Consider the following 12,499-nt stretch of genomic DNA (forward strand, 5'->3'; position numbering starts at 1 on the left):
TATATATTCAAATGCACTGTGGAGAGAACTCGCTACCACCGACTTAAGCAAAGTCCAAAACTTAATACTGCCGTAATTTCCCCAAGTACTATTCATAAACATTTAAACCAGCCAGTATCAATTTTTTTTTTTTTTTTTTTTTTTTTTTCCTATATGCAAAAATATCACTACAGTATATTTTTATAAAAGATTTACAGAGGAATTTATAATTTTTGTCTGCTAGGGCTCCTGAAATCTTGACTAGAAGCGGACATGGGAAGGCAGTTGATTGGTGGTCACTTGGCGCTCTCATGTATGATATGCTTACTGGAGCTGTAAGTATTCTATTTAAAATTTATTTTCCTTTATACTTAATAATAATTCTTCTTCTTATATTATGAACAGTTAGTTATATTAATATTTTCAATATAAAGGTAAAAAAAAAGTATTTTTCAAAAAGAATTATCCTCGTCAATTTCGCCCATTTTCTAGCCAAAATTAGTTGAAATTTCTGTTTCAAACTTGATCGATGTAATGATAAGATATCAATGGTTAACTTCACTGATGTTCTAAGTGCACTTACAATATTTTCTGGCTTAAAATGTGTTGGATTTAACTCAGTCCTGTAATTCATTATTGAATAATTATCTTTGCTTATTTGTATATCACTTTTTTTGGATTCGTTTAAAACATTTTTTTAACCCTAAATTAGACATATGCTTAAATTTTTTTTTTAATGCTACTTTAATGTAAAAAAAAAAATTTATAACATACCTCCACTAGCAAAATTGTAACTGTCAGTTACAATTTATTTATTAAACATTTTATCTAAATTTGGGTAATTTAATTCTATATCTTCAATTAATTTTCTTTTGAGTTCTTCAAAAATTTCCTGATGTTCTTGTGTCAATTTTCCCTTTACTATTGATGTAAGATTGTATATAGGTCTTGAAATATCTGCGCATATCTTGCACAGAATTTATTATGAAAATATATGAACACAAGAAAGCTTTGTAGTTTTTATGGTTTTTGGTAATTTAAATTTTTGAATAACTAATTTTTTCTGGATCTTTTTTTTTTATACCATTGTATATATGCTAAAAATATAATCTCTTCTCTAAAAAAATTTTGATTGCTCTTGGTTCATTGTGATACCTATATTTTTTTAATAATTCTTTTATGATTTTTATCATATTCTCCTTACTATCAGTATGAATTAATATATCATCAACATTTATTTTAACGTTTTCTGAAAGATGCATTGGTGTTATCTTTCTTGAAGCAGCCAGGGTTACAGATAAACCAAAATGAACTCTCTTAAATTGGAAAGTCTGATTTAAAAATTCGAAACCTGTATATTGCCTATTATTTGTTTCTAATTTGACCTGACAAATTGAGTTTCTTAAATCCGAGGTTATTAGGAATTTTGTGTTTGTGCATTGATAAAGTACGTCATCAATTTTGGGAGTTGCATCATATATGGGTATTAATCTCTTGTTAAGAAGTCTTCCATCTAAACAAATTCTAACTAAAAATAAGAGATCTTTCTTTTTAACTAGTATAGTAGGATTAATAAAACATGAATCTGAGACTTCAATAATGTCATTCTTTAGCATATTTTCTAATTCATATTTTACTTTTTCTATCAACTTGGAGTTGAGTTTATATTGAAACTTGTTATGTGGGTTTATATCATTAACTTTTAAAATTATAATTAGAATCCCATTTATCCATAACAATTTGGCTAAAGCTATTCTAGGTTAGTAAATGTAATTTAGATGTGTCACCTGGATTTTTTTTTCTAACTTTATACTTTATTTAACAATGTTTAGAATTTCATCGTGACTCTTTGTGTCATGTCTGTTGAATATAGCAAATTCATTAGTTTTTTATGCTATTCTATGAAATTTATAGCAACCTAAACTTGTTGTTTAGGTTTGTCAACAATGTTGTTGACATGAAATTGGTAGTCATAATTATAAACAAACATTCCTGATAATCCAGGTTTCAGATATGGCTGAGCTCAACTGTAGTCCTCTGAAGGTTTTTAAAATATTAACTGTATTAATACATTTTCATTCTTGTGATGTTCAAAATATTATAAAAAATTATTAAAATTTTTACACTATCAGTCCTTGCAGTAAGACATTTATGTAATCATTTTTTCTTATTTTGATTATTCTAAAAAGAGCAGCATTTAATAATTTTGTACAAGTATAGTATTTAAAAAACACAATACTGTTACACAAATTTCAGAAACAAACAAGTTCCTCGTTCAGCTCCTTTGCAAATAGTTTCCAAACTCAAAATTAGCTGTTTTGGGCGCTAACAATTTTAAAAGTTTCAAGGTCTCATTGCATAAGAGAAGATGCTTTGAAGGCTTGGTTTTTAATTATCATCTCTCAAGATGTAGATTTAATAAATTCATTTTGAGTTTGAGCATTTCTATGAAAAACAGTTTAACAATGAGGGTTAAAGTTAGAGATGTTACAATATAAAATAAAAAAGCACTTCATAAATATCCTAAGTTTCTTACAGATAACTTGACAATGTAATGTTTTTAGTTAAGACAATCTTGTTGCAATAGAGCAATATAAGAATTCGCTAGGCTAAAAATTATTTTAAATTTTTCACTCATTGCTATTGTTGTGTACAAGTAAATAGTATTATTATCAATTAAGTTAAGAACTTGTTAGTTCTTGAAAAGTTTTCTTATTTGTATTGCAATATAATCTTTTTAAAAAGTTGGATTATGCTGCCTCTTTTAAGGTATTATATAAAAAAAAAAAATTATTGCATAAATGAATTAACACAAGGACAAACAATGTAAACATTTTAATCATATTTTGATGATGTCTCAAGCAAGCAGGTTGAAAAGTCATAAAAATAAAGATATGCTAATACCAAAGATTTTTATTTAATACTCAATGACCTTCAGCAACTGTTTAGAATTTTTTTTTTCTTTCGTCTATAAAAAAAATTAAAGGTCTCGAATATATTTTTAAATTAAAAAATTCTTATCATATCTCAACAAATATATTTGTTTAAATAAAATAAATTTTAGTCTAAAAGAATCTATATTTCTTCATAAGTACGACGTTTCGGCCATCCTCAAGGACATTCTTAAATACAATTTTAGAACCATATCAATTTTAAAAAACTTTATGCAGGCTATTCTCCCCAGAGCATTAATTTCAGTCTATAATTATCCTATTTTGTCAATTATTCATATTAAATTAAAAATTTAAAACTTTTAAATCACAGTTAATTTTCACTATTATAATTTATCATAACAATGTTTGTAAGAAGGTTACAAATATTTTTGTGAAAATTAACTATATTCAAATAATCATCTCTTCATTTATAATCCACGGTTAACTCTCAACTCATTGGTATAAACTTTAAGAGAATGTATATTAATTTAAAATAATATTTTCTATTTCTGTACTCAGAGGTAAAAAACGGTATTGCCTTATTTTCCTAACTTTATGGTAGAGAAGTTTGAGCAGATATTTTCTTCGGAATATGTGTACACCTATTATTTTCTTAAAAGCACTCTTTCACAATAGGTCGAGGACATAGTTATCTATTCCTTTGGGTAAAGCAAACACTGTTCTGTACATCAAAGGTATAGGTGATATTATATATATATATATATATATCATATTTTCCTAGCTTTGCTGGAAAACAGTTTGAATAAATGTTACTTTGCATTCAATTGGTCTAAGAGATAGCTCTAGGTTAAGGAAAAATATTTCAATAAAAATGTGTATTAATAATAATCTGGTAAAAAATGAGCATAATGTCCTATACATCTGTAGTAGAGATTTAGTAGTAATTTATGGGTTCACTAATTATTTTTCTTAATAGAGGTATTCAACCGAGAAAATAGAAACTAAAATCTTCTAAAACCATAACATCAATCCTCTTACCGTCCTATCTCTCTATTACCGATCATGGGCAAAATCCTCAAAAAACTCATTTTGAAACACCTATACCCCATCCAATCCCAGATCATCAGTTTGGATTCCGAACATCCCACTGTACAATCCAGCAATGTCATTGTGTGGTGAACGTTGTCTCGTTTTTGGAGCATGGAATGTACTGTGCGGGAGTCTTTTTCGATATAGAGCAGGCTTTTGACCAAGTCTGGTACCCGGGACTGCTTTAAAAACTGTAAATTCCTTCCTCCTACATATGTTCTCATCATCCGTTTCTTTCTAACTAATAGATTATTCCAAGTAAACAAAAATGGTTCCTATTCATCCCTCTATTCTCAATCCCCTGGTGTTCCTCAAGGTAGTATCCTCGGTCCTATCCTCTACACCGTCTATACAGCAGACATCCTAACACTATCCTCACCACGTTTGCCGATGACATATGTGTGCTCACAGTTAATAATAACCCTTTGATTGTATCCCAAACTCTCCAGTCCCATATCACAGCCCCCGAAGAATGGTGCTGAAATTGGAAGATAAAAATAAATCCCATTAAGTCACCAGCTTTGGGGCTTCACTAAACCTTCGTATTTCTCTCGAATCCAATCCAAAATCCTCAATGCTCCTTACTTTGTCACAAATAAAATCATCCATAAAAACCTAAATGTCCCTTATGTAACTGATCTAGCCCAAACCAGATCATCAATCCTTCCATTATAAACTCCCTAACCACACAAACCCATTAGTTTCTATTTCTAACCTTGCTTTCTCTTCCATTCCTGAAACCCTCCGAGGCGCCTGAAAAGAAGATGGCCTTGAAACCTAATATTGTAAAAATGTTTTTAGAGTGCTACCAATGGGTAATTTCTCTACATGCGTATAACGTGCCATTATGTTCTTACTACAAATTTACTTGTAAATGTCAATAAATAAATAAAAAAATCTTCTAAAAAATTGTATTTTATTTTTTTTGTAATAAATGATTTTTTTATATTTCAGCCACCATTTACTGCAGAAAATCGTAAGAAAACAATTGAAAAAATCCTTCGTGGAAAACTTATTCTACCTCCATACTTAACGCCAGATGCCAGGGATTTGATAAGAAAATTATTGAAGGTTTGATGAATAATACTAATAAATCAGCTTTAATCTAAAATCAGATCTATTGTGTGAAAGGTATATGTTATGGTATATTATAACAGAAAGAAAAATTTTAAATTGATCTATTAGTAACTTTTAGTTTAATTAGTTTTTCATGTGATATGCTATCATTTTAATGATGAATCTTCTTAATCATGAAAAAAATGTTTTAACTCCTCCCTCCTCCAATTATTTTGGTTTTACGTATTCCATAGAATCTATAAACTGAAAAAAAAAAATTCTTCCATCAGCTATTTAGTACTTTTCTTCAAGACTGGTTGGTATTTTCATGTTTGGGACCAAAGTTACAGGTTGCCTTAGGATGGCCAGAGCTGCTGTCAAGAAGAATAAAAATAGTTTTTAATTATTTATTGATTGCTAATGTTTCGACCCACAATGTAGGTCTTCATCAGAGCTGTTGTGAAGGATGGAAGTGTACAAAAATGAACTAACTTGTTGCAAATTGTTCACCGTTGTACTTCTCTACCCATGATGAAAATGGAGGCAATTTAGCGTCGTCACCTCATAGCAAGTGTTCAATTCAGGGCAGGTTGACTTTTATTTTGTGGAGGACCCACGGAGCGAAAACTCAGCCACTCACCCTTGTTAGAATAGATTATTTACCACTAGGATAACCCCTCCTGCATATCGGAAATGACCTGATAGCGATTAAACAAAAAAATAAAAAGTATTTTTTTTCTTCTTGATTGTAATCTCGAAAATCTCCTTTCACTTATGGTCAACCGTCTATATATAAAAATGGTAATCAGGTTTTTCGATTGCGAAGTCTATTACAAATAACCACTTTTTTTATGATGATTGCAAGAAATATAAAAGAAAAAATAAATGATTATTACTTGTATATTAATTTATTTTTTTTAACTACAGAGGCAGGTTATGCAGAGATTGGGTTCCACCCCAGGAGATGGAGACGCCATCCGTAACCACACCTTCTTTAAATACATTAACTGGAGAGATGTTATGCTCAGGAAATTAGAACCACCCTTCAAACCGGCTCTGGTATGTACTAATTTTATGTTAAAAATCTTCCGAGTTTTAATTTTAGTTTATTATTTGCACTAATGAACCTTTTTGTTAGGCCATGAAAAAAAAAAAATAATTAGTTGTAATCCTACGACTAAGTTCCAAAGAGTTTTTATTTGTTAAACTTTATTATTTTTTTTTTTTTCAGGAATCCATTCATACCCTTTATCCTCCACTCCTTTATTTTTTATAACATCTAAACGTTTTGAGTTCCTCTACCCATTATCAAATTCCATAAATAAAAATATTTCCAATCAACAGTTTACAATTAGCGTATAGTTAAAATTAACAAAGTTTATATTGCACCTTAAGAATTTTTTTTTACCCATTTACATGTAAAAAATCAATATTTAAATATATATACATCATTTCACTTATGACCATTTACACATCTAAAATGTTTCTTGAGTTCTAGTCGAAATTTTTTAGTTGTTATTCTTATTTTTTTACTTCACCTCATTATTAATTTGTGTACCTATGTCATTTCAAATTAAAAATCATTTTTATATATTCCAAAATTAATATAAGTCCTATTTTTTCATTTAAAAAACTTATTTTTCATTAGTTCTGTTTTCAAACAACGTTTGCTTAAAACAGTTTTAATAATTGAAAATTATTTTTATTTCGAGTGCACATCTCTCCTGTCCACTTACATATCCAAATTTCAGTATTAAAATCTATTTTATTTATTATGTCCAATTCCTCCTGTATCAGTTTTAAATTAACTACGTCTGTTTCCTATATTGAAAACTTATATGAAAGGTTTTCCTCCTGCCAGGTAAAATATGCGCTGGGGATAAATATTTGTGGGTTAAATCATCATAAAATCATGTTGCTGATTTTATAAAATAAAAAAAATTGAGGAAATATGAAGTAGACAAAATGAATCAATGAGTAAATAAAGCAATAATATTAAAAGATATATTGAAATGAAACAGCCTTTTATTTATAAAAAAAATTGAAATTATACAAAATACAATATAAATATTCACATTGAAAGAAAATAGAAAAATATATATATATTAATTGACAAAACATTAACTTCTATTTCACTTTCCTTGCCATCTTTCTGTATCCTTTTTTGCTTAGGCCTTACCATTCGGGAATAGTCAGCACTTCTCAGGGTAACCAGCCCTATTGGGAAGCAAGTTCTTTCAGCGGAAGACAAGCGAGTTCTCCTCCCAGACAACCCTGTCCCTAGCAACTCTCCACAAAAGGAGCAATGTCCATTTGCTCAGTCTTGTCATCTTTAGTAAAGATATATTTATAAAAGAAAAGAAAAACAACATAAACCTCTTAAACACATCACTCCATCTTTTCTTTTGATATCCTCTTCTTCTTTGAAGGTCGTATGGAGTCCATTATGTGGCAATTTTTGACCATCTGTCATCTTCGGATCGAAGGAGATGCCCTGCCCATTTCCATTTGCTCAGTCTTGTCATCTTTAGTAAAGATATATTCATAAAAGAAAAACAACATAAATAAGTAAACAAAGCAATAATGTTTAGAGATATATCAAACAAAAACTAATAAAATTATATATATATATATATATATATATATATTCATACATATAAATTATTAAAAAAAATACTGCAAAAAAAAAATGAAATATGTGCTGTGAGCATATAATATGTCTATATCTGACCTCGTTCAGCTAAGAAAGTGGAGTGAAGACTTTCTATTAAATTCATCGTTATGTATATTTCCAAATTTGCTTATTTATTATTTTCCTTTATGTTTTATGTTTCTCTGAGTGATGGTTGTTATCTCTTTTTTGTTTTGTTGTTTAACCCTGGTGAAGACCTGATATTCAGGTAAAAACGTTGGCACGAATAAATAAGTCTTTGTTTATTTGTGTATTTTTTGCTGACCATACCTCCAACCATCTTCTCCTCATATTAATCTACGGTCAATTATAAACACCTCAATATTTTGTTTTCTTTTTCTTTTTTTAGGCTAGTGCAGATGATGTATCGCAATTTGACACCAAGTTTACTAAGCTTACTCCAATCGATTCACCTGAAGACTCTATGCTTAGTGAGAGTCTTAACTTGGTGTTTCAGGTATCATACAATTGTTTATTTTTCATCAAACTTAGTAATTTCTAAAACAACAATTGTTGTGTTGTTTTTTTTTTTATTATTATAAGTGTTATTAATATTATTTTCCATAGAATGAATTTTTAAAAATTGTTTCTTTAGGGATTCACCTATGTCGCACCTTCTGTTCTTGAAGAAATGAACAAACCAAGAATTGTGAAATCTCGATCACCTCGCAAACACCACACCATACACCAAATATCGACGACGACCCCTCCCCTACGTAATCCTTTTTCAAATCGTGATGACATTATGGAAGTTGTAACACATTTACATAGGCATTAAGTAATTAGAAATTAATTGTATATGAAGAAAAATATTTTTAAAAACAATAAAAAAAAAAATGGCAGATGCAGATCTGTTAGACTATAACCTCTGGTCGAATTTTTTAAAGTAAAAAAAAACTTGTTTTATTTTTAAATGGTAATGTCGATATTTTAAGTGAATTTTTACCTGCATTAATTACAATAAAGAACACCAGGAAGAATTATCAATGAATAATTAATTTAAATTTTTGTAGGAGAATATTTTCATATTAGTTTCATCTTCATGAAATTCATTGAAAACGAATAAATCATACTGGAAGAAGTATTCATTATAAAATGTATCCCAATTATCATTAATTACATTAGTTATTTTTAGAAGGATCTAAACCAAGTTAACGTTAATAACTGTTGATAATATATGATAGTCTTATATGATAATAACAGTTATTGGTAACTGTTATTGTTAGCTTTTATGATAATAACAGTTACAATAGTAATTCTTATATGATAACAGGTTTAATGATAACTGTTAAATAGTAACTTATGTGTTAGTTATTGACTTGGATTTGAGATACTTAAGTTTTTCTTTTTGAAACCTTCTAATAATGATCTGATCTTAAGTTTGATTTCGTTTTCGAATCTTTATTCTCATAATAAGTAATAATTAAAAAAATAATCATCAGCTTTCGCCCCAAATACCAGCCATCATGTTATTTCTTAAAGATATTTCACAATTTATTCTCATCCGTATAATAAATTTAAATCTATTTTGTATATTTGATTGTTTTTTATAAGTGTGCTCACTTTTTTTTTCATTTATTTATTTATTTCATGTTAAATATTTGTACCATTATTGATACAAATATTTAACAAATAGTGTTTATGACAACTTTAACAAACTTGACCATTGGTTGAATCGACCTACCATGAGTGTTCACAATAGTGTTGTTGTTACCTTTTTTATTAGACTAGTTTTATAGAGAAGTTCCATATATATATATTTAAACTCGGACACACGCATTACCCTTTCCCAAAATATTAGCATTTTCTTAGTATCTGTACTAGAAGATGTTTATATACTTTAAGTACTTCAAATATGCATGCATACATGAATACTTAATTTGTATATATGCGTTTTTGAATACCTGTTTACTTATGTATTCAAATATAAATATATATATTTATTTACGTTTATTACTGTTCAAATTTTATCTCGCTGTCTTATTGATAAATTTAATTTTTTTTTTTTCCTTGTCTTTAGTATGAAAACATAGGAATATAATTTTAAGCACAATTAATTTTAATTGCATACCCTAAATATACAATACTCATTTAAATGAAAGTATGATGGGGAAAAGTCTTCCCTTTGTTGTTTTATCTTTTCAAGACTTCTTAAATCTTTATATTGAAATTAAAAAAAAAAAAAATACTAAAAATAATGTTTAAAAAAAATTAAATATTTTTAGCTTTACAGTTTCGAGATTCTTAATTTCTTTATTTTATTTTTTTTTTTTTTGTTGTTTTATAAATATATTTTTCACTGTCTGCCTGACAGAAAAATTCTGCATCTGCCTTAGCCAAATTGTAGTTATTAATTGCTCTTTTGATAAATATTATCCCTGGGTACATATCTTTTTAGGTATCCTCTCTCTGATATTTATACACATTTTTTGCTTTTAAAATAAAAGATGGTGGCCTTCAAACTTAGTCGTTTAGTAAAATAACTTATGATCAAATAGGCACAATATTTAGTCGTTACATAAGTGTTAATTTGAATTTGAATAAATGGACAATATATTAAACATTGTTGAAGACAATACTCGAATTTAATGCTCATTATTGTTCCAATTTAATTGTAAAAAAAAAAAATCATTAATCTATAAATTTCGTCCTTTTCTTTTTTCTTATCTTTTTTTAAAAATAAAAGTATGTGTGTTGTGAATATTTTTATGTTATTCGTATAATTGTCGTTTCTACTTATGTAATGACTAACGGAATTGACCAAATGATAAGAATAATTCTAATGCTGTTTATTGTAAATTATGTGAATGTTAAAATAAAATGTTTGTATGATAATAATTTTTAAAAAATTAGTTGGAAATAGAATTTTTTCAAATTTTCTAATCTTAAATTTTGTAAAACTTTTACACATTTTTGTAATTTGTCTATGCCTTAAATTTGTATATGTATATATATATTAATTATAAAATTAATAAATATTAAAGGTTATAAGAAATTTTGTACTTGAGCTATATTGAAATGTACCTAGCTGATAATATGATAGTTTTAAAAAAATATGCAATATTAAAATTGCTGTTTCTGTTATCGAAATAATAAAAGATACTATCAAAAGTATCGGTACTGCTTGTTTTAATCAAGAAAAAGGCTCTTAGTTTATTTAATCACTTTTTCATGTTATTTATTTCAATTATTGATTTGATAATGGCGCTTAGCTCGCCCTCGGCTGGTTCGCCGATTAATTTGTTTATTAATTGTATTTGTTATATTTCTTTTTTATGAGAAGTCGCCATTTTTATTTGTATTTTTCTTTTATACAACTATTCTCTCTTGTGTTTATTGTATTCAGTTAATTTGTTTTTTCTGGATATAGTTTGTTGGATTACGTTTGGTTGAAAATATAAGTTTCATAAAGTTGATATGGATTTTTGAGGTATAAATTGATAAGTCATGTTTATTATTAATTACTCTATACTTTGAAATTCTAATTAGTTATGTTATACCAACATGTCTTGCGTTTGTCCCCAGAAAGATATACTAGTGTGGTTTAAGTTATATAAAACTTGACTTATTGTAATACTCGAGAGAATAGATGAATAAAAAGACAAATTATTTTTTTCTAATTTTTTTGTGTTTATATAATCTCGAAATAATATGCTCATTTAAATTTTTAAATTTCGAGTGTTTACTTAATTATCGACTTGATTATTATATCAATTTTTTTATTCATTTTATCCTTAAAGAAGTTTTTATTTTTTATATTTATTTATTCCTTGTGCAGCAAACACATCTTGTGTATGTTTTTCGATTGGTGCCCTTTTGGAAGTTAGAATTGATGATTAATTGTCGCAAAAAACAAAATGGGGTCTCGCGATATTAGGCATATTTTTTATAGAATTAGTAGTTTTAGTAGTTATGATTTCTGTTGGTGTGGCATTTACTGGCTAGTTAAACAGACTACCAAAGGGTGTGAATGTTATGGTATCTTTATTAAGCCTGAAGTTGAAATCGTCTTCGTATTACCTCTTCAACCGCAAAGACTGTTAAGGCCTAAATTTTAAGTGTTCACTAGAACTTTGTCTTCTATGCCAAAGAAATTGCCGAGTTCCATAGATCAATAGTGTTCGATTGATTTATAATAAATAATTTTTTGTTTATTTATCTTCAGCACTAGTTTCTGTAGATACTCTACATATCACACCTTTGGAACTTTGACATGAATGGTGATCTTTGCATTTAGATATATAGTTAATCTAAAGTCCATGTTATGTTGTAATTTTGTGTTGAATTAATTAAATAAACATGTTTGTTATGAATAAATCTATATTTAGAATTATAATTTTTATTTATCAAAATTACCCATTCCAAGAGATTTTCCTTACGATATATATATATATTTATAATGTATACTGGAGCTTCATACTATATGTCTAAAAATAATACCTTAAGGCTCATAATGTTTTTATTTTATAAAAATTATCTGAACGTTTTGTCTTTTGTTACTATGGTTACTCTATATTTATTTAGTTGCTATGGAAATATTACATAATTAACACATCTGGCTACAAAATTAATATGAAAAGTAAATATTTGAATTTATTATTAGAAAAATATTTATATTCTATGTATTTGTATTATGTATCTATCTATACTTGGAAAAGTATGCACTATATTTAATTCAAACACTAGACACCATACCACCTCGCCATGGTATGCTAGATATGAATATCTATAATTAATCACTGGAGTTCTTTTCCAACGGTATCGTGTTCACCAATTTACTATGCTATTA

The 12,499-nt window shown here is 27.6% G+C and overlaps 1 protein-coding gene across 1 annotated transcript; it reads left to right on the forward strand.

The window, feature by feature from the left end:
* Positions 1-223: 223 nt before the first annotated feature.
* Positions 224-12,046, forward strand: LOC106691622 (Ribosomal protein S6 kinase; the record flags this gene model as incomplete). The annotated part of the gene is given in 5 exon segments (XM_067046978.1): positions 224-314; positions 4,917-5,033; positions 5,946-6,077; positions 8,060-8,167; positions 8,306-12,046. Coding segments are annotated over 5 exon segments (631 nt in total), but the record flags the coding sequence as incomplete, so codon positions are not given.
* Positions 12,047-12,499: the final 453 nt, after the last annotated feature.

This window comes from Halyomorpha halys, unplaced genomic scaffold (assembly GCF_000696795.3).
Source record: "Halyomorpha halys isolate HHAL.00 unplaced genomic scaffold, Hhal_1.1 Scaffold2276.1, whole genome shotgun sequence".
In the NCBI taxonomy this organism is placed as follows: domain Eukaryota; kingdom Metazoa; phylum Arthropoda; class Insecta; order Hemiptera; family Pentatomidae; genus Halyomorpha; species Halyomorpha halys.